Genomic DNA, 24,135 nt, shown 5'->3' with positions numbered 1-24,135 from the left:
AAAAGAAACTGTAAGACACAAATAAATGGAAAGATACTCTGGGCTTGTGGATTGAAGAATTAATACTGTTAAAATGTTCATAATAACTAAAGCAATCTTCAAATTCAGTGCAATCCCTATCAAAATTCCAATGGCAGTTTTCACAGAAACAGAACAAACAATCCTACAACTTCTTCGGAACCACAAAAAAACACAAATAGCCAAAGCAATCTTGGGAAAGAACAAAGTTGGAGGCATCATAGGCCAGAATTTCAAAGCCACAGTAATTAAAACAGTACGATACTGGCATAAAACCATACATACAGATCAATGGAAAAGAATAAAGACACCAGAAATACACTCCTACATATATGGTCAATTAATATAAGACAAAGGAACCAAGATTATACAACAAGGAAAGGATAGTCTCTTCAATAAACAGCGTTGGGAAAGCTGGACAGCCACATGCAAAAGAATAAAACTAGACTATTATCTTACACCATACACAGAAACCAACTCAAAGTGGATTACTCAAAGACCTGAATGTAAGACCTAGAAGAAAACAATGGCAGTAATAAGCTCCTGGACACTGATTGTGGCAATGATTTTTTGGATCTGATTCCAAAAGCAAAATTAAACAAGTGGGACTACATTCAAACTAAAGAGCTCCTGCACAACAAAGGAAATCATCAACAAAATGAAAAGGAGACATACTGAATGAAGAAAATATCCATAAATCATATATCTGATAAAGGGTTAATATCTAAACTACATAAAGAACTCACACAACTGAACAGTAAAAAAACTAAACCATCTAGGGACTTCCCTGGCAGTCCACTGATTAAGACTCTGTGCTTCCACTGCAAGGGATGTGGATTTATTTGATTCTTGATCAGGGAACTAAAATCTTACATGCAACTCCCCAAAATCCAATTAAAAATTGGGCAGAGAATTTGAATAGACATTTTCCCAAAGAAGACACAGAGATGGCCAACAGGTACATGCAAAGGTGCTCAACATCACCAATCCTCAGGGAAATGCAAATCAAAACCACAATGAGATATCACTTCACCCTAGTTAAAGACTATTATCAAAAGGACAAGAGATAACAAGTGCTGGTAAGGATGTAGAGAAAAGGGAACCCTTGTGAACTGTAGTGAGAGTGTAAATTGGTGCATCCACTATGGAAAACAGTATAGAAGTTTCTTTAAAAGTTAACAGAACTATCACATGATTCAGCAATTTCACTTCTGGGTATTTACATGAAGAAAACAAAAACACTAATATTTTTCAAACTTAAATTTTTGGCCACATCAAGGCACGCAGGATCTTAGTTCCCCTACCAGGGACCAAATCTGTGCCCTCTGTAGAAGCACGGAGTCTTAAACTCTGGATCACCAGGGAAATCACCCCAAACACAAATTTGAAAACATATATGTGCCTCCATTTCACTGCAACATTATTTATAACAACTAAGATATAAAAATAACCTTAAGTGTCCATCAATAGATGAAGAAACAAAGCTATAGATAAATGAATAAAATTGTGTGATATACGCATATACACAATGGAATAAATATTAGCTATAAAAAGGAAATCTTGTCACATGTGACAATATGAATGGCTAAGTGAAATAAATGAATGAATAAGCTTAAGTACAATAAATCAGACAAATAGCATATGGTCTCAGTTATATGTGGAATTTAAAAACAAACAAAAATAGAAACAAGCTTATAAATACAGATAGATTTGTGGTTGGCAGAGGTGGTAAGTGGGTAAAAGGGATCAAAAAGTACAAACTTCCAGTTATAAAATAAATCATGGGGAGGTAATGTACACCATGGTGACTATTATTAATACTCTATTATATATCTGAAGATTTACTTTCTTAGCAACTTTCAAAGTCCTCCTCTCTCACACACAAAATTTTTATGTATGGTGATTGATGTTAACTAGAATTACTGTGGTAATCATTTTGCGATGTATATAAATATCAAATTACTATGTTGTACAAAAAGGTAAACAGGCCTTTCTCATAAAGCCCTTTAATGTCACAAATAAAAGGCAGAAAGTGAGAGCATGCTGTGGGCTAGCTAGAGGGATGATTAAGAGACATGAACAGTTGTGCCTGCTCAATGGTCACCGCTACTGGCCAAGGATTCACTTGTTACGCTGTAACTACAGGAAAAAATCCCTAGCTGTAACTAAAGTTACCTAGAGAATCTGTGAGGAGGAGCAGTTCCCAACATGGGCCACAGACAGAAGTTGAGCTATATCTCACCTAAACGTAAAGGAGTGGATAAGAGAATTCAAAACAGACATGAAAGGTCCATGTTACCTATTTCTACTGCCACTCCTTTTATACTCTCCCACCTACAGTTTGTATCTCTGGCCCTAGTGACAACTCTAGAGTTAGAAGAGTGAAAATATTAGGAAGAGGCAAACTTCAAGTACATAAAAGGGCTTCTCTGATGCCACTACAGCACCGACAGGGGAATGCCAGTGCAAGTATTTATCTCGATGTTTCATCAGGCATGGATTGAGTCACTATAACTAAAGTCAGAAGTCTAACTGGAAAAATATTAATTCACTTATTTATTAAACCAATGTTATTTAAGTGTCCTTGAATAACGGCATGGAACAGGTAGGTGTTATATAAATAATTTCTAAGACTTCAAAGGAAAAAGACAATCTACAAAGGAATGTAAACAATCAATGAACTGGACTTCCCTGGTGGTCCAGTAGTTGAGAATCTGCCTGCCAATGCAACAGACAAGGGCTTGATTCCTGGTCCAAGGAGATCCCACACGCCACAGGGCAACAGAACCCACGTGCCACAACTACTGAGCCCACGCTCTACACCCTGTGTGACTCGTGCCCGAGAGCCTGTGCTCTCCGGCGAGAAGCCACCACAATAAGAAGTCCAAGCACCACAACTAAGTAGCCCCCACTCACCACCACCAGAGAAAGCCCATGCAGCAAAGAAGACCCAGTGCAGCCATTAATAAGTCAATAAACATTTTTAAGATCAATGAACCTAAAAAAAGATTTAAAAAAAACCCACACGAATTAAAGAAATATAAATGAAATCAACAAACATCGTTTTTACCTATCACATTGGTAAAGATGGAAGACAGCCACTATCAGGAACACAGTACAGAATGGGTATTCTATAACATTTAACTTTACATATGAATACCAGAAAGACACATATGGTTTTCCCAAGATGTCATATTATCCATATAGTATCCAAATAAATTACTATGTCAAGTATGGAAAACTGTTTACAAAGAATTTAACACATCGACTGTTTAATAATCTAATAATAATAATTTAACACATCTATTGTTTAATAAATCTATTCTGAACAGAATCTAATATTCACTTAACTATTCAAAAAGAATCCAGGTTCATCATATATTCCCTCAAAGTCAAAATTACTAACACATATTACAATTCTTCTGGAGATGAATAGTAAAGTGAAATAAAAAAATAATTCAACTTGAGACAAGTCTACTTAAATCAACTTCTACTCTACACTGGATAGCTGTAATGACCAGTATTAAGATATATCAATGAACACCTGAGATTGCTTTGTATTTATTTCCTGTCTGCACTGCATAGTTAATGCTCCCTTGTCTGCTTCCTGTGTAACCTCCCCCACACTTCTTTTCACTATACCATAGAAAACTACAGGGTAGGAGAAAAAGTATGCAATTCTTCAAGAGACTATAGGTTTACTTCCCTTTCTATTTTTGGTTGTACTTCTGTGGTAACCATCTCAAACTGCTTTAAAAACAGGTGTCAATGAGTATTTGCAAAGGAAGCATGTTAGTTGCTCAGTCATGTCTGACTCTTTGCAATCCTACGGACTGTAGCCCACCAGGCTCTTCTGTCCATAGAATTCTGGACAAGAATTCTGGATTGGGTTACCATTTCCTGGATTTTCCCGACCCAGGGATCAAACCCCCATCTTCTGCATTGCAGGCAGATTCTTTACCATCTGAGCCACAAGGGAGGCCCAGTGTTGGCACGGATGTGGAATAATTGAAATCCTCATACACGGACACTGGTGAGAATATAAAATGGTGCAGTCACTGTGAAGAGTTGGGCAGTTCCTCAAAAACTTCTATGACCCTGAAATTCCACTCCCAGAAATTTAGAAAACTGATAATCTATGTTCACAAAAACTTACACACAAATGCTCATAGCAGCATTACTCCTAAGAGTCAAGAAGTGGAAACTCAAATGTCCAGCAACTGATGGAAGGATGAACAAAATTTGGTATATTCACAGGACAAAATATTCAGACAAAAGAAGGAATTAAGTAGTGATATATGCTACAACATAGATGGATTTGGTAAACATTATGCTAAGTGAGAGATGCCAGAAACAAAAGGCCACATACTGCATAATTTCATACATACAAAATGTCCAGAATAGGCAAATTCATAAAAACAAAATAAATTTGTGGTTTCCAGGGGCTGGAAAAAGGGAAATGGAGAGTGACTGCAAATGGGTAGTTTCTTTTAGGGTGACGAAAATGTTCTGGAATTAGATAGTGGTGATGGTTGCACAATCTTGTGAATATACCAAGAACCACGGACTATACTGTCCATTTCTTAAAAGCTGGATTTCATGGTACGAGAATTATATCTAAATTTTTTAGAGCAGATAATACTTTAATAAAACAGTAAATAAAAATAAAGTTAGGCCATATGTCTGCAAGGAAGAAAAATTTCATAACAGAAAACATGGATCCTGTTCTTCCTATCGCACTTAGAAAAACTAAAGATGGGAAGTGATATATTCTGGAACTTCTTGTCTTGATTTCAAAGCTCTTACGCAAGGTAACAAGAAAAGTCTAATAAGGGCTCATTTGCCTTATGATACCCAGGCTTTTCGAAAATGTGGAGCATCCATCCTTCCTTCATCTGTTCTCTGTTACAGTGGCCCTAGAAAATTATGTTAAGTTTGACATTAGCAACCTTTCTTTCCCTTTGAAAGTTTCTTAAGAATTGGAACCAAGTCTTGTTTCCTTTTATCTTCAGCATCCACTTCAGCATGCAATGAGTGCTTGAATGACTCCTTTAACACTGTACCTACCTATCCCTGGTTGCCCAGAGCGCCTCAATACTCTACTTTACCACACCTACAATCCCAAACCATCTCCCCACTATCTCTATGGACAGCAGTGGGAGAGAAATGGATTTCTAATCAGGTGCTAGGCTTTGAAATGCAACTTACCATTTATTGGGTGACTCTGAGAAATAACTAACCTCTCTCTTTCATGACATAGGGATACTATAGATACCATATGAGATGATTTCAAGCATTAAACTGAAAATTTATAAATTATAAGCTTACAACTTACAAATTTTATTTTTTATTGATATATTCTAAAATTCTATACTGTACAGTCCAGTACTCTCAACACCACTACACCTACCAATCACTTAGCCAAAAGATTTCTCCTATTACCAGGGAAGCAATCAGATTAAGAGAATTCACAAGTTAGTGATTCTGAAACAATTCAGAAGTTATAGAAACATCCTTTAAAACTAATACTATAAATCCACTAAATACATAATACTAAATTGCAGCCACCAGAGTCACAGGTCCTAATGTTTGAGTGATTTCACTGCTCCTTGCTCCCACAGTGACCCTTGACTCTGAATAACTCACACTATACATGAGATTACTCAATAAAACCTTCAAGTTTTATATTTCATTTTCTAAAAATGCTTTTAATTCAAATACCCTTATAAAATTTTAGAAGGCACCAAATGATATTTTTCTTCAGAAAAATAGGTGAAAGGGACACAACAGCTCAGAGACCCATCCTGCCCACCTTCTACTCCTCACTATTACTTCCTCTCTCAGTACCACCCCTGTACATGCCTGATATCTAAACCTTCCAACCTCCTTTCTCAGTTGAACCTATTTGCGTAAGTCTCTTTTGCACCTAACAGAAGATTCCCAAAAATTTAATTTATTTTGGTCCTGGGTCTTCTCTCTGGATCTAAACCTTCTCTCTGTATCTAATGAAGCAAAAGTGCTGCATTAAACACTAGGTTTGCCTGTTGGTAGATGATAGATAAGCAAAGCTGACGCCCTGTAGCTTTAAAATATTGAGAAGTACTAGGTCTAGCACACGTAAATTTTTAAAATTCAAATATTTAGACCAAATTTTTTTTGAAATTTCAAAAGAAATATTGCAGCTGAATTAAAAAAAAAAATACAAAACCAACCAGAAATATATACTCAACTCCCTAATTAACACAAGGTTTTAAATCTCTCATTCAACTTAAATACAAACCTGTATAGGTGGAATATCTGGCAGCGATGGAAGGTTTTCTGGATTGGTAACTGAGGGAATTAATTCTATTGCTGTAACAGATGGGCTGGTGGGACCTCGATTTGCATTCGCCATAGTAGCTGTAGTAGGGCTGGTTGGATTGACTGGGTTGTTATGTACTGACACAACAGGAAAGGGTCCAGCATGACCTGGGTTTGAATGCTGTTAGGAAAAGAAGATATTATCATTACTTGATCTGCCAGGATGGCCTAATATGAGCAGTATCTTGACAACAATTTTCAGTTTAGTAAGGATACACAAATTCAGTGTTTGATACCTGTGGCTGAGAGACAAAGTAGGCCCTCTCAAACTTAGGCAGGAAAAATAAAATTCAAACTTATCCATTTTATTTTCTGTCCTCTTTTTTTTTATTTCATTTTCTGTACATTTTGGTATAGTATTTAGGAAAAAAACAAAAACTTGACAATAATTGTACCCTGTCAGTCTGGTGATATGATTTTACTTGAGAACAAAGATATATAAAAATAGATGATCTGGAAGTCCCTAAAGTTTTCAATCATCAGACACAGAAAACCTCTGTTCTGTCTATATTTCACTTTGACACTTTGGTCTTTTAGTAAATAAAAATAATTGTGTATTGTGTAACTAATATGGTAGAATGACGAATTTACAAATGGAAACCTGGTTATCAATTCCTAACTCTTAATTCTGTGTGACGTTAGGCAAAATCACAATCTTGGTAATTTAGAAATGTGGATAAGGACAAATGAAAATGGACACCTGTCTTTCTGAAGGTTGTTATGAGGATCATTTAAGATAACATATAGAACTTAGAGAAGAGCTAACACTTATCCGACTCAAACTCTTCAGAAAACTGCAGAGGAAGGTAAACTGTGAAACTCATTCTATGAGGCCACTATCACCATAACACCAGAACCAGACAAAGATCCCACAAAAACAGAAAACTATAGGCTAATATCACTGATGAACATAGATGCAAAAATCCTTAACAAAATTCTCGCAAACAGAATCCAACAACATATTAAAAAGATCATACATCATGACCAAGTGAACTTTATCCCAGGGATGCAAGGATTCTTCAATATCCACAAATCAATTAATATGATACACAACATTAACACATTGAAAGACAGACAAAAACCATATGATTATCTCAAAAGATTCAGAGAAAGCCTTTGACAAAATTTAATATTCATTTATGATAAAAAAAAAAACCCCCAGAAAGCCGGCATGGAAGAAACATACCTCAATATAATAAAAGCCATATATGATAAACCCACAGCAAACATTATCCTCAATGGTGAAAAACTGAAAGCATTTCCCCTGAAATCAGGAACAAGACAAGGGTGCCCACTCTCACCACTACTATTCAAAATAGTTTTGGAAGTTTTAGCCACAGCAATCAGAAAAGAAAAAGAAATAAAAGGAATCCAGATTGGAAAAGTAGTATAAAACTCTCACTGTATGCAGATAACATGATCCTCTACATAGAAAACCCTATAGACACCACCAGAAAATTATTAAAGCTAATAAATGAATATAGTAAAGTTGCAGGATATAAAATTAACACACAGAAAGCCCTTGCATTCCTATACATTAACAATGAGAAAACAGAGAAATTAAAGAAATAATTCCATTCACTATTGCAATGAAAAGAATAAAATACTTAGGAATAAATCTACCTAAAGAAACAAAAGACCTATATATAGAAAACTATAAAACACTGATGAAAGAAATCAAAGATGACAAAAATAGATGGAGAAATATACCATGTTCATGGATCAGAAGAATCAATATAGTGAAAATGAGTATACTACCCAAAGCAATCTACAGATTCAATGCAATTCCTATCAGGCTACCAATGGTATTTTTCAGAAACTAGAACAAATAATTTCACAATTTGCATGGAAATACAAAAAAACCTCAAATAGCCAAAGCAATTTTGAGAAAGAAGAATGGAACTGGAGGAATCAACCTACCTGACTTCAGACTACACTACAAAGCTACAGACATTAAGACAGTATGGTACTGGCACAAAGAAATATATATCAATGGAACAAAACAGAAAGCCCAGAGATAAGTCCACGCACCTATGGACACCTTATCTTTGACAACAGAGGCAAGGATATTCAATGGAGAAAAGACAATCTCTTTAACAAGTGGTGCTGGGAAAACTGGTCAACCACTTGTAAAAGAATGAAACTAGAACACTGTCTAACACCATACATAAAAATAAGCTCAAAATGGATTAAAGTTCTCAATGATAGACCAAAATATAAAACTCCTAGAGGAAAACATAGGCAAAACACTCTCTTGACATAAATCACAGCAGGATCCTCTATGATCCACCTCCCAGTATATTGGAAATAAAAGCAAAAATAAACAAATGGGACCTAATTAAACTTAAAAGCTTTTGCACAACAAAGGAAACTATAAGCAAGGTGAAAAGACAGCCTTCGGAATGGGAGAAAATAATAGCAAACGAAGCAACTGACAAAGAATTAATCTCAAAAATATACAAGCAGCTCATGCAGCTCAGTTCTAGAAAAATAAACAACCCAATCAAAAAAATGGGCCAAAGAACTAAACAGACGTTTCTCCAAAGAAGACATACAGATAGCTAACAAACACAGGAAAAGATGCTCAACATCACTCATTATCAGAGAAATGCAAATTAAAACCACAATGAGGTACCATCTCATGCTGGTCAGAATGGCTGCTATCCAAAAGTCTACAAACAATAAATGCTGGAGAGGGTGCAAAGAAAAGGCAACCCTCTTACACTGTTGGTGGGAATGCAAACTAGTATAGCCACTATGGAGAACAGTGTGGAGATTCCTTAAAAAACTGGAAAGAGAACTCCCATACAACCCAGCAATCACACTGCTGGGCATACACACCGAGGAAACCAGAATTCAAAGAGACACTTGTGCCCCAATGTTCATCACAGCACTGTTTACAGTGCTAGGACATGGAAGCAACCTAGATGTCCATCGGCAGATGAATGGATAAGGAAGTTGTGGTACATATGCACAATGGAATATTACTCAGCTATTAAAAAGAATGCATTTGAATCAGCTCTAATGAGGCAGATGAAACTGGAGCCTATTATACAGAGTGAAGTAAGTCAGAAAGAAAAACACCAATACAGTATATTAACGCATATATATAGAATTTAGAAAGATGCTAACGATGACCCTATATGCGAGACAGCCAAAGAGACACAGATGTAAAGAACAGACTTTTGGACTCTGTGGGAGAAGGCGAAGGTAGGATGATTTGAGAGAACAGCATTGAAACATATATATTATCATTTGTGAAATAGATAGCCAGTCCAGGTTTGATGCATGAGACACGGCACTCAGGGCCAGTGCACTGGGATGACCCTGAGGGATGGGATGGGAAGGGAGGTGGGAGGGGGGTTCAGAATGGGGGACACATGTACACCCATGGCTGATTCATGTCAATGTATGGCAAAAACCACTACAATACTGTAAAGTAATTAGCCTCCAATTAAAATAAATAAATTAACTTAAAAAAAAAAGAAAAAAAGCTATGGTTTTTCCAGTAGTCATATACAGATGTGAGAGTGGGACTATAAAGAAAGCTGAGCACAGAAGAACTGATGCTTTTGAACTGTGGTGTTGGAGAAGTCTCTTTGAGAATCCCTTGGACTGCAAGGAGATCAAACCAGTCAATCCTAAAGGAAATCAGTCCTGAATATTCATTGGAAGGCCTGATGCTGAAGCTGAAACTCCAATACTTTGGCCACCTGATGCACAGAACTGACTCACTGGAAAAGACCCTGATGCTGGGAAGATTGAAGGCAGGAGACGGAGACAACAGAGGATGAGCTGGTTGGATGGCATCACTGACTTGATGGAAAAGAGTTTGAGCAAGTTTCAGGAGTTGGTGATGGACAGGGAAGCCTGGCGTGCTGCAGTCCACGGGGTCGCAAAGAGTCAAACACGACTGAATGAACTGAACTGAACTGACATACAAAATAAACAAGCTACAAGGATATACTGTATAGCACAGGGAATATAACTAATATTTTATAACTATAAATGAAATATAATCTTTGAAAATTTTGACTATGTTGCACACCTGAAACACATACTATTGAAAATCAACTATATCTCAATTAAAAAACAAAACAAAATATTTGCAGTAGGTTTCTGATATATTTTCTCAGGATAAAGAAAATTTCTTCTATTCAGTTTACAAGATTACCATGAATTATCACTAACTTTTATCAGATACCTTTCTGATCCATTGAGATGATCCTTAATGTGGTGATTTAAACTAGTAGAGTTGTTTAATGTTCTTGTTTTCTCAAGATAAATTTAATTATGTGTGATAAACATACATATATGTGTGTTATGTTAAAAAAAAAAGATAACAGATTAAAATCTTTGGGAAATAACTTAGTATACACATATAAATCATCTGAAATATTTTAAAACTTAAAATTCTAACAGTGATTTCTGTAGGACCCAAAGTCTAAGGACAATGTTCTAAGATGGCTGGTCTGATTTTGTAGCTTCTGCACCATTCTAAAGGGTGTACCTGCCTCCTGGTACTATTTAAAGGCTTTCCAAGAACTAAGGGGTCATTGTGTATGTGAATACTTTTAAGGAAATTAAAATCTAGATAGTCAACCTTCATATATACTTTTTTTCTGAAGAAAACCCAATTTACTTAAGAATGTACCATGGTCTGTGAGTTTTTTCCTACTATTTCTTTCAAAACTGTCCTTCTCCAAAAATAAAATATAACACAGGATATCTCTAACTCATCCATAATCTAATCCAGCATACCACCCCAGCATAAAACAAAAAACAAAACCAAAAAAAAACCCTGAAGAGATAGGCAAAAGTACAGTTGAAAATAAAGGCATGAATCAGTGGAGAAAGTGTCTGGCTCTAAAACCTGGGTAACAAATCTTTGGATTGAGTTCTGATACTTAATGATCAACAAAAATGACGAAAGGCCTAAAGAAGTTGTCAACTGATAAATCAATGTTAAATTCTGACTTACTCTTAACAGTAAAAGGTAACAGACATACAAATATGCATAAACGAATAGGAAAGGAAAAAGGCTCTATCGCATAAAGAAATGTGTATCTCAAAGAATTTAACTTTTGTTCCCTAATATTCTTAAACCATGTAAATATGCATCTTAAACTGTATAGGAATAATTTTAATGAAAATCTGGTCTAAAGAAAAAGTATTAATGCTTGATAATAGCATTATAAACAGAAATCAGAATTTTAAAATCAAAAGATATCTTTCCAGCAGAAAACAACAAACTGATTCACAAGTCTATCAAACATAAATATATTAAGATAAAATTCTACAAAAGTAGATGATAAATTCAAGTCCAAGGAGAAAAAAGTATGTAATTTTGACTTTCAAAAAATAACTTGCTAAGATAAAGAAACATTGTATGATATCCCTTATATGTGGAATCTAAGAAGAAATAATACAAATGAACTTATTTATAAAACAGAAACAGATTCACAGACTTAAAAAACAAACTTAAGGTTACCATGAGGGAACAATGGGGGCAAGGGATAGTCAGGGACTGTTGGACCGCCATGTACACACTGCTGTATTTAAAATGAATAACCAACAAGGTCCTATTGGATAGCACAGGGAACTCTGTTCAATGTTATGTGGCAGCTTGATGGGAGAGGAATTTACGGGAGAATGGAGACACATATATTTATGGCTGAGTCCCTTTGCTATCCACCCAAAACTATCACAACACCATAAATAGGCTACAATCCAAGAGAAAATAAAAAAGTTTAAGAAAACAACAACAAAAAAACAATCTGCCACAGTACTTGGAGTAATATCCACTCCAGTGGATCCACTTACAAAAATAGTGCAAGGGTTTTACTTTATAATGTCAGTATTTATAATATGGTAGACAGTAAGCCCTTTGCAACTATTTAAACTTAAACTTGTAATGGAAGTTTTAAATGTCAACCTTCAAATGTGAGGTATTATAGTATGTATTTTTCAAAAGTCTTTCAGAGGTAATTCAGCCAAAAAATTGGAGGACCACTTCTCTAGGATGGTATTTGTGCAACTTTCGTATGCAGGTCCATCTAAATCAATACAAGTTCACATACTTCTGAGTACTCCCCTCCTGTAAATTCTGATTCAATGGATATGGCTCAGAATGTATTTATGACAAGGTGCCCCAGTAATTCTCATGGCCTTAAAATCATACTTTGAGAAACATCACTCTAACAATGATAAAATGACTTTTATATATAATTAGAAATCCTATGTAAAGGTAATCATACCTCCTATACAATCTACTATTCAAGCAAAGATTAGAAAGAAAACATGCCTCTCTAGACACAAGAGTAGGCATATCCATCCTAAAATAAACAACGCTGAGTAAAGAGAGGAATAAAAAAGTCAAAATGTCACATTAAAAGAGAAGAACAATTTCAAGAAACTAAAGTTTTATTCTTAATTTTACCATTACCTCTAGGAACTCTGGGTAAACAACAAGCTCCTTTATTTTTTACTTCTGTAAAATGAATTGGTTGGACTAAATAAGGGATGCTCAACACAAAGTATACATTGGGTTTAAAAACATCAAAGAAGCTCTTAAAATTTAATACAAATTTTATATTTATTTTCCTGGGATAGGAAGATAACAGATCATTGGTCAAATTCTCAAAGGTATCCATGACCACCCTTCCTCCCTCCTGCAACTGATTAAGAAAATTGCTGTCTTTTAGTTTTAAAATTGTATGATTCTTACAAATGTAACTCTAGGCATACTTGTCTTTGGAGGTGTGGCTGCATCATGGAATACTGAGGGCCGCTGTGCCTGGGTATCCCTGGTATTCGGGCAGCATTCTGTGCCAATCTCATCTGATGGGCTTGGAAAGCTCCACAGTTCATGTTGCCTCTTTGCATTGCTTGCACACTGATCAATCTTGGAGGCTGCAAAGGGTAGATATTGCATTTATGTAATAATATTTATAAATCTATCTTTCAATTATAAAATGTTACAGTAAAAATTTTCTCAGGATAGTAAGAAGTGTAAGTCATTCTGCTCGTCTCTTGCCCCAATCTCCTTCTCTTAGACTAAGTGTGTTTCAAAGCCTATCAGCATTAACTTAATCAACCCCAGATTAACAGTTTTGATTTGAATGGGAGAGAAGAAAGCAGGGAAGATACAGCAAAGGAAATGATTTGACCAAAAGCCTAAAGAACATATCGGATATTAGACAGAAACAACACGGTTCTTTGACCCAAAACCACAGGTACAGAATAAAAAAGATCTGGTATAGAGGGATAAAAATGTGTATACCTCCATGGTGTGTGTGCTCAGTCGCTTAATGACAGACTCTGCCAAGAATACTGGAGTGGGATGCAATTTCCTACTTCAGGGGGTCTTCCTGACCCAGTGACAGAATTTGTGTTTCCTGCATACCTCCATAATACTAGTAAGTTAATTGTTTCCCATCATAACTATTTATCTCCTGTCCTTCCTCATATCTCCCCCACATCCCTGCCATATCCAAGGAAAATGTTTAAACTGATCTTTGGGCTCTGTCCCTTGATCTCTGTCCCCATCAGTAACTTTGAAACGTGTAACTCACCTATATAGGACAGAATATATATGGCCTTGAGCTCTTCATAATCTTTATCAGTAATGTGGTATCACACTCACCTGTTGCTGCAACATCTGAGGGGCTGCTTGTCTGGAGTGCTGCTGTGTTGTTGCTGTTGTTGTTGGTGCGGGTGCAGGTGGCTGCTGCATCCTCATCTGCTGCAACTGCTGATGTTTCTGTGCATACACTTGCTGTTGCATATGCTGAAGTCGAAGCTGTGCCAAGTTAATCTGTCCAGGGGTTTTACTAATGTGGTTTGTCCCTGGAGGAACTTGCCCAACTACAACATTAGGAGTATAACCAGGAGCTGGTTTACTCTCTATTACTAGATTACCTGAAGGATTTAAAAAAAATGAGAATAATTTGCAAATAATCAACTAACATCTACATCATGGATTAATCATTATATTTTTCTCTCTCCTCTGACAACTACCACCGCTCAAAGCTTCTAATAGGACAACAAGGAAGGGAGCTAGGTTCAAAGATGGTAACGATCAGAAACCTAATATAGTCCAAAGCCAATTAATTGACTTCTGATTACTCAGAAAATATTATCTGCCCTTATTAATTACACAAATGTACAGAAAATTAAAGAGCTGAAAGATATACTATGAGAAGAGGCCCACCTAGTCAGTCTAAATAAATTCTCTCCCAAGGAGACTGAAGGATATCTGAGACTGCTAATACCGACTCCATCTGCCTTTGAACTGTCAAAATGTGCAGCACAGAGTACTACACTGTCTTCTATGGACATGTTGAATGTTTTAAACTATTACTATTTATATCCTTGGAAATGACAAATTCTCCTTCCTTTTTCCAGAGTGAAGTACTTTCTAGGAATAGAAGGCATATTTTAGGAAGGTTTGATCTAAAGTAGAGTTCGCAAACCTTTTTCCTGTAATAAGCCAGATTTTTAGGCTTTGCAGGCCACATAAGATCTGTCATATACTTTTTGTTTTAACAACTCTTTAAAACATAAAAGCCAAACTTAGCTACCACATCACACAAAAACAGTCTGCTGATGCCTGATCTACAGGTATAGTCAAACCTGAATATACACAAAAATAATAATTATTTTTACAAAAAGCCATTCATTTCTGCTTTTACAGCTTCCAATGGTGAGGACTTGACTATTCTGAAAATAAGTTTAATCAATCTTAGACAGCTCTAATTGTTGCTTGGGGGTGGTGGTGGGGGGGGTGGACAGGGAGGGCGATGTTGTATTGTAAACTGAGCTGTTTGTATGTTTATCTATAATTTTCACCTACAGTCCTTAGGTCCACACTGTAGAGTAACAAAAGCAAAGTCCACTTGGCTTCCCTGTCAAAAGAGCTACTCTTATCTTTCACACATGCCTCAGAACATGGGATTTGGACACATTAGCATGCTGAAGGCCTTCCACAAGTGGACGATTTTGTACAATATATAAGCTACTAAGCATGTAAGAAATTATTTAGAGAAAAAACTCATTTGCTAAGTTTCTGAGATGTAACAGTCAATAGCAATTTTAAAAGATGTGGGGGGAAAAGTTACAAATGATACCTACTGTTGAAAACTATACAAAGGCGACTCTCAACATTCTTAAAGATGTAATGAACAAAGCTGAAGTGAGTTTCCAAAAAGAACTTATCTTCCAAAAGTTTACATGTTAGAATGACACTTAAAATCTTGAAGTATCTAAGATCTGTTTTAGCTGCTTTCTCCTAATTCAGTGTTCCAAGTTATAGCCATACAACTAATTATTTCTTACCTAAATTGACTACATTCTTTGCCCAAAATGTAGGGTCACAATGGAAGCGTATTGCTCCATTAGCAGCAGGGACAGGATCACACCGTGCTTTCAAAATATGGCGCAACTGAAAAGTAATCTTAAAGGAAAAAAATCACATTAGTCTTTAAATTAAATACCACTTGAGAAAACAAACAAGATAAAGACATAATAAAAACTCATATAGCCCCAGAGTGTCCATCTCAGATGAGACAGAATCAGTATTTAAAAAAACTGTATTAACAATCAAATGCACATGCTTGAGTGTCTGCCATTTCTGGAGATAAACTACATTATACAAGTAGGTATTTCCAAAATCTATGACTGATTCAAACCTTAGTGTATGATTTCATTTATATGAAATTGTAGAAAACAACAGAAATTCAGACTAGTGGCTGCAAAATGCTAGGGGTAGAGAAAAACAAAAAAATTTTTGCAGGTAATGGAAACTTCTTTATTGTGGTGTGATGGTGATTACGTCTACTGAAATTCAAAATGTAAATTTAAATAGGCATAAGTAACATCTTAATAAGGTCAATTTAAAGAAGAAGAAGGTACTGTGTGTCTCACCAGTCGCTTGCTGTACAGTAGCGCTGTGCTGCTACCACTCGCAATTGCCCAGTTCGTAAAGTTCATGACGTGCTTCACCTGCCGGGAAAGGCCTGTGATGTCATTCTGCTGCTGTAATAGCTTCATCTGTCTTTCTTTTGTAACATTCTGAAACAGAACAAGAGGTTCACTGAGGAATTACTATATGTACATCAATTCAATGTCTATCGCAAATGAACATAATACTTATATTTCTCTTTAAATATGGGATAACTTAAGTTCCTCATTATTTAATGAATCTATGATCAAGGACAAAGTTACTAACAAAAGAGGGACTAAAATTTAGTTCTTAGTTCTCTGGGCTAAAATAGACACTGTATATACAGAAACTAATGTTAGTTATGTCTCCCTTTTCCTTCAGAAGATGAAAAGGCTTTGTTAAAAAGTGTCCTTCCACTAGGCTAATCTAATATATAGAGCTTATGACATACGAGCTGACCTCTAGAAATAATTTTATTATCTTAACTCAATACACTTCTCAGGCCAAAGAAAATTTTGTGTTACCAGTGCCATCTACTGGTGTGGCAATGAGGCTGAAAAAATCTTTTAAATATTAAGACAAAGGGAGAAAGATGAATTGCAGAGTGGAAGCAAAGACCAATTTGAGGAAAATGCTGCAAAGGAAAAATAAACTGCTTTCTGGGGATGAAACCGGCCAGAAGGAATAGAGGATGCTCTATGTCCTTTGACTTTCAGCATGCTAAAACAACTTGCCTCTTCAGTCTTAACCACTTTCTTACAAAAATGATTTATCTGAGTTTACTGAACAATTTTTCTCCTAAGGAAATAAGTTGCTCACTTTATAATGTAAATCAGTAGATAAAAATATTCAACTGATGGGAGTTTTATTTACAACTTCCCAGAAAATCATCCCTTTTATAAAGTTAAGGTAAACCTCTATTTTACAAAGTTTAGAAACATAGAACACTAGAAAATATCTATTGCTTAAATTTCAGCATGTTAGAAATATGGGGCAGATTTATTATTAGGTATTTGTGTATATTTTAGCAATAAGAGGCACTTTAATTCAAAACTTTTAATTCAAAAGTTCTTGAAATGGTTTCAGAACATTACTTTAGACCTATAATTAAAATGTATTACTGTAAGTTAAAAGGGATCAAAAATAACTGCCTGCTCATGCTCATGCTCTCCCTTTACAAGGTCCGTTTGAAAACAAAAATCCATTAAGGTTAAACACAACTAGGCTGGATATAAAACAGTCACAAGAAACCTCAAACTAACAATATGCGTGAGAATACTTTTAATCTGACAATAGTGGAACAATGGCAACATGTATTTCAAGACAGAAATTCAGAAATAATACTCTGCTGACATATATTTATATGTAACTATGCCTAATATTTCACAATTTTCTATAAAGCAATAGCAACAGAAAAAAATCTATGAAAAATTTGAGGTTAACAGTAACTAATAAAAGTTAAATAATCAAATATCCATGTAATTTAAATTATTACTTTTCAATTGTACTTTAAGTGTAACCCCATATTACCTAAAGCAATTTCAAACCACAAAATTTTGAGATCAACCAACTATGGTCAGTAGAGTCTCTGATTAAAACAATCTGGATTTCACAAATTGACTGGCTTCTCATCTAGAAATTTACATTCATATATTAACCTCAAAATATGCAACATAAAGACATAATACAACAAAATTACCAGTAAATGAGTCAGTAAGACTCCCAATATACATTCACATGTAAAAGTTAAACTGAGGGGCCCATCTTGAGGGGAGAAGAGGGAGTGTGGCAGGTCAGCTTTGTCTTCATTTACATCACATTTTAGTAATAATTCTTTCATTTCTAAGAGGCCAACACTATCTCCTAACTGATACAGCTGAAGTATTATTAATTAAATTGGGCTAGAAAGTAACTTGAAAAAAGGATTTTCCAATTAAAAAAACACACGAAAAAATTTTTAACTGACTTTACTTTCATACCCCCCCACAACCAATCTAAAAGAGCTTTCAATAAACATTAAAAACAGCTAAAGAGCAAGAGAAGCAGTTTTTGTTTTATTTTGGCTTTGAACCATACCTCTAGCTGCTGTAAGAGAGATTTTCCTTTCTTATTAATTTCATTGATAAGGGTGAAAATGGCCACTTTAATTTCCTGTTCTACTCGTTTGTTAGTCTCATTTACTTCTTTTATCCTGAATAAGAGAAATGCATCATTAGGTTATCGACTTTTCCTACGTCTCTGAATTACCAACTGTAACAGAAATTCATCCAACTGGGTACTTAAACGAGTAATTAAATTTTTGTCAAATGTACAACTTATGTTTTGGCAGACCTGACCACTCAATTTGGCCCAAACAAGTTATATATGTAGACAAAGAATGAATTAAATATTTAGTAATTTTAAATTAACTTCATAAAGGACAGTTTGTTACACTACGTGGCAATCTCCTTTAGTTTCTATGACTTAAAAGTGATATACAAATATATGCCATCAATGATTGCTGGTTAGTGTTAAATATGGCACACTGGTTCTATTTAATCATAGTGCTTTTCAAGAACAATGAGCAAAGAACCAATGTTGCAACCAATACTATTATCTTTTGAAATAGTAGGAAGCGTAAAGGCATTTAAGTTCACTTGTAACTACTTCAAATGTGAATTCATATATACTCATTGCATGGGTTTTTCTCAAAATGACTTACTTCTCAGAATGTTTTAAGGGAATAAAACACTTTCATTCCTTTTATAAAAACAGCTGTTAAATGTTTTAGAAATAAATATAAGCTACCATGAAGCTATGAAAATTCTGGTTGCAAATATGAAATAGCCAATATCTTGCTATTTATAAAATAGGAAGAGAAAAATTCCACAAATATAAATACATAAAATGTTAACAAACAATCATAAGACAGTAATCTTCAACTTTTACACATTCTACTTTTGTACAAACTATAACTAACACTTTCAACCACTAAAATTGCCTTTCATTTATCAAGTACAAATTTTAATAACTTGAATACACTGGGTCAAGAATGTAGTTATCCCTCCTTTGTACATCAGGCACTGATTTGAAATTTTTACTCAGTGCTGTCCTTATTTTATTAAAGTGAGTGGAGGACAATTTTTTTAAAATTAGAGTGCTAATTACTGTGCTAAGAAACACATGACTCAAAATGATTCGGAAAGGAAGGGAGGTTCAAGAGGGAGGGAACATACACATACCTATGGCTGATTCATGCTGATGCATGGCAGAAACCAACACAACATTGCAAAGCAATTATCCTCCAATTAAAAATAAATAAATTTAAAAATTAAAAAAAAAAAAGATTCAGCCAAAGGTTGAAATCAAGCATGCTGGCAGTAGAGTCAAACACCCCTAGGTTTAAGCATGTATAATACACATTTTTCGATTGTAAAGGAAGTAAAAAAATGAACGTACAGTAAAAAATGGAGAAAAGTCATCAAAGAATTTAAAAGAAGTATAATTATAGATTTTAATCTTAAATGCTTTATTTTAAAGCTTTCTGGAGATGAAATTCTCCAACTATCTGTAATCATACGACACATAAGCCTCAACTGTCTATACAGATTGAGGAACATTTATACAAAATATGTACAAAATATATGTATAAAAATATGGGACTATGATATGAATTCTCTCTCTATCCTTTCTCTGAAAAGGATAACCATCTGTAATTTATGAGAAGACAGTTATGTTCTCTGATATCATCTACAATATAACAGCAGTATAAAAAACATCCTGACATAACCACAAGAACAAACCATGACTAGTATCTGTGTATATATATTTACATTTTATCTACAACCTCTGAGGAGCCTCTATTTTCCTTTGGTATAACCTTTCAGGGTCAAAGTTATAACATCTCTTAATGTCTAATGTATTATTATCTAATATACTATACAATCACCATTCATTCATCTTCAATATTTTAAGTATTTACTGTGTCTTTTTAAATCATCAAAAATTAATTTTAATATTCTAGAGAACCTAAAAGTCTTAATTTTGTGAGTCTGAAGAATAAAAACATATGAACCCTTATTCATACCTCTAAGAACATAGGGGTTTTAATTATGCCAGCTCCAAGTGTTTGTCTGCAAGGACTCCTTTAGGAGTCCTAATCTTATTAACCTACTCACTTATGAACTTAGTCCCAACAGCCTTTATGGGTTTTGTGTGTCTGTTTTTATTTGTTTTTTTGTGGCCACACTGCATGATCTGAGTCCCCTAACTAGGAATCGAACCCATGGCCCCTGGAGTAGAAATATGGAGTCTTAACCACTGGCCCACCAGAGAAGTCCCAGTCCCATGTGCTTTATCAATAAATTTAGTTAATTCAGAAATTAACGAAAATATGATGTCTAAAAACTAGTGTTCGTGATTTTAAAAAGCTAAAATTTGAAGGTTAATTATGTGCCAGAAACTGTGTTCTCATAATAATACAAGTAAGATAAGTACTGTTTTTAATGCTTGTTTTACAGATGGAAAATTTGTCCACCATTCTTCACATTCTCTCCTCTGTCTTCCAATCTCTAGTTAAAATTTTATAATTCAACTCTTTATACATTAATTGCTTTTTCTACATTCAACTAATAAGCCTTACGAAGACTAGAGTGATATTAATTATATTAACAGTCAAAGATGTATCCTAAATGAGTATCCAAAATTTTAGTGAATTAAATTTTCTTTAATAAACATCATAATCCAAACTCAAATTATTTACTCCTCAAAAAAATCTTTTCTATATATGCTTAATATAATATAGAAGGAAAACAAATTTAAACTGGACCCACTGAGTTTAATAATCCTTAAAGTGAAATTTTGGTTTTAAGGAACCACACTTACCTATTCTGCACCTGAGTAGCTGCAAAATGAACATAATTCTTCTTCTCAAGAAGTTTAGCTAGTAGATTCTCAATTGCACCTTTCTGGTTTTGAAAAGCTTCTTCCAAAAACTGATACCTTCAAAACAAAACAAAACAAAACAAAATTACATTTAAAACAGAAAATTTATGACTGTGATTTGGGAATGAACAACTGCTGGATGAGTCAATCTTAAAACCTTACTTAAATGATCAACATTCTAAGAAGGACACACACCCCTTACATCACCAGCAACTTTTAACTATCAATTATCCTTCGCTCTTAACCTGACCCAGTGAATCCACTATAAAACAAACAAACAAAATTACTCAAAACTGCTCAAGTGTTCCAGTTTCGATTCAGGACTGCATTTTTTAAAAATCCAAATAATGGCATGAGTTGTATACATTTTAAATCATAAAATATAATCACATGATACAAAATACTTTCAAAGGGGGAAAACCACCCACAATTCCAAACTCATAAAATCAGTGCTACTTTGTAATGTATGTGTGTGTTAGTTGCTCAGTCGTGTCCGACTCTGCGATTCCATGGACTGTAGCCCACCAGGCTTCTCTGTCCATGAAATTCTCCAAGCAAGAATACTGGAGTGGGTTGCCACTTCCTTCTCCAGGGGATCTTCCCGACCCAGGGATCAAACCCAGGTCTCCTGCATTGCAGGCAGATTCTTTACCATCTGAGCTGCCAGGAAAATCATACAGAAATATAATATAAAAGATCTGAAAAAGAGAGAAGGGGAAGATCAGCTAGAACTCTAAGACAGTAGCTCAGATGATTAGGGTACGGTACTAATGGGTATAGCTGAGGAAACAAGTTTGAACAATGGTCTCTGACTTTGTCACAGTGATCAACATCTTTGGTAATTTGAAATTACCAAATTTAAAATCTTTGGTAATCTTTTGTAATTTCAAAACTTTGGTAATTTGAAAGTTTAACTGGAGCCATAACATCCATGGTATAACCTAAAAACTGAACGCCTAGCTAAGGCAGAATCAAGAAAAGATTGCCAGAAAAGAGAAGCTCAAGGTACTGAGGAAGTTTTCATTGTCTATGTGGACACAGATCATTAAAGTAAAAGCAGAAATTGAGACGCAGAGGAAGGCTATGAGCACCTAAACGTTTGTACCTTTAGTAAAAGTCTGTGCTATGGTAAATACAGGAGGAAAGGCTATGAAGTTGTTAACAAAAGGAAAGTTTGCTGAGTGTTGGGGTTTAAGATGTAAAGGAAAAACTGAGAGAATCAGAATGCAAAGATTAGAGCAATAGAGTGATTGTGGTTACACAGAACAGCTGGCAAATGAGGTTTTTATTTTGTGCATTAAGAATTTTTTATTCTTAATGAAATATACATAACAGTATATTATGAAATATATATAACAGGCATATCATTTTATGATTTTCATGGAGAAAAATTTTAAAGCAAAAAAAAAACTACAATGTAAAGTCTAGCACATGATAACTTGCATGATATATTAACTAAACAGCACAAAAGCATGTGAGTATTTTAATTTAAAAGGCTTTTAAAAGAGGTTCTGTTACAAAGGTGAGCCAAACTATTCCTTCACTGAAGAAACATTAAAGGAACAACATTTGATTCATTTCCTATACCATTGATTTCTCGAAGGCCAAAATGAAATTTTACTTTGTTTACTCTGTATGGATAAAGCAGGAATATGAGATTTCCATGCTAACCCTTTTGACTTAAGCTTTACATTGTAAAGAAGAAAGATCTTTTGATCCAGAGTTTAAATATGTCAGCAAATAAGAAGGCATTGGGCAGAAAGGTCAACTAGTACCATAACTCACAAAATTTTAATTAATGAAATTTAAATCTGTACAATTTTCTTTTCTCAACTCAAAATAATGTTTCAGAATCCTACTTCTAGAAATGTCTTAATGCATTCATATGAATAAGCAGGAAGCAAAGACACCATGATACACCTAGGAGAAAGTACATTCCCTTTCCTGCCTTCATACAGCGTTGACACCTACACTGGATGTTAAAGGGCGAGTAAGACCTTTCTAGGTAAACAAACCTGGGAGAAAGGTAAGAGCTTTCACTGGGGCAAGCAATCTGAATGCACAAAAGTACACAGTTCTGAAGACATCTGTCAATTTCAGGGCTAAGGAAAAGACAACGCTAGAAAATCAGGGAGGCGCCAGATGTTAAACAGAGCTGTCCATTCTGCTGAAGCTGGACTCAGATAATAAGTAACAGCTAACCAGCAAGAGACTGGTAAAACCTGATAATCAGATTTGCCTCCATTCACTTGAATGAATGTCTACTGTATTATTAGAAGAAAAATACTAACTTGGGCTTAAAAAACAAATGAACAATACAGTAGTTTTGGCTACAAGCATCTGATTCTCTTAGCTAACAGAAAAAACACTGAATTTTCTTTTTGAACTAATCAATGTAATAGTTGAAATACTTCAGAAATGAAGGGGAAGAACAACTAATAAATGGATTAAGCATAATTTTGTTAGTATGTAATATGCAGTTTCTTAGATTTTAATCTTGCATATGAAGCAGTGATCCTTAACAGGGAATTCTTCACCATGTTATTTTGTGTATTTCAAAATGTCTATATAAAAATTATGCACACCCACAATTTAGTAATGATGGGTTTATAAGTTAAGATTTTTTGTCCTTTTGGCTAGAATTATAGAAACTCAGTATAACATGTATACTACCAATTACATGTTTTGGACAGAATCATTATGCTTATATATATATATAAATTTATTGAGAAATAAATTATTATTTAAAGCTGTTTGCTAAGTTTTTGAAAAGAGGGCTCTCATAAGTATGGGAAGTGAATAAATAAAAGGATTTTTCCGAAAGCTGAGAATCGCTTAGCTAAAACTGCAAACTGTAACTTCTGAATGCACATTTTAAAGTCTTGTCAGGT

General features: G+C 34.8%; 1 protein-coding gene across 2 annotated transcripts in view; it reads right to left on the bottom strand.

Moving 5' to 3' along the window:
• The window catches only part of TRIM33 (tripartite motif containing 33), a 137,577-nt gene that overhangs the window by 18,189 nt on the left and 95,253 nt on the right, over positions 1 to 24,135 (bottom strand). For both annotated transcript variants that reach the window (XM_061121089.1, XM_061121090.1), the window contains exons 5-11: positions 21,185 to 21,301; positions 18,398 to 18,512; positions 16,303 to 16,449; positions 15,715 to 15,832; positions 14,024 to 14,298; positions 13,126 to 13,290; positions 6,299 to 6,499 (exon numbers count right to left, since the gene is read on the bottom strand). In XM_061121089.1, the coding sequence (XP_060977072.1) occupies positions 6,299 to 6,499; positions 13,126 to 13,290; positions 14,024 to 14,298; positions 15,715 to 15,832; positions 16,303 to 16,449; positions 18,398 to 18,512; positions 21,185 to 21,301 (1,138 nt within the window). The remainder of the gene's footprint in view (positions 1 to 6,298; positions 6,500 to 13,125; positions 13,291 to 14,023; positions 14,299 to 15,714; positions 15,833 to 16,302; positions 16,450 to 18,397; positions 18,513 to 21,184; positions 21,302 to 24,135) is intronic.

Source organism: Dama dama, chromosome 20 (assembly GCF_033118175.1).
Source record: "Dama dama isolate Ldn47 chromosome 20, ASM3311817v1, whole genome shotgun sequence".
Taxonomy (NCBI): Eukaryota; Metazoa; Chordata; class Mammalia; order Artiodactyla; family Cervidae; genus Dama; species Dama dama.
The sequence above is the reverse complement of the archived record's forward strand: the minus strand, read 5'-3'. Positions and strand labels throughout refer to the sequence as shown.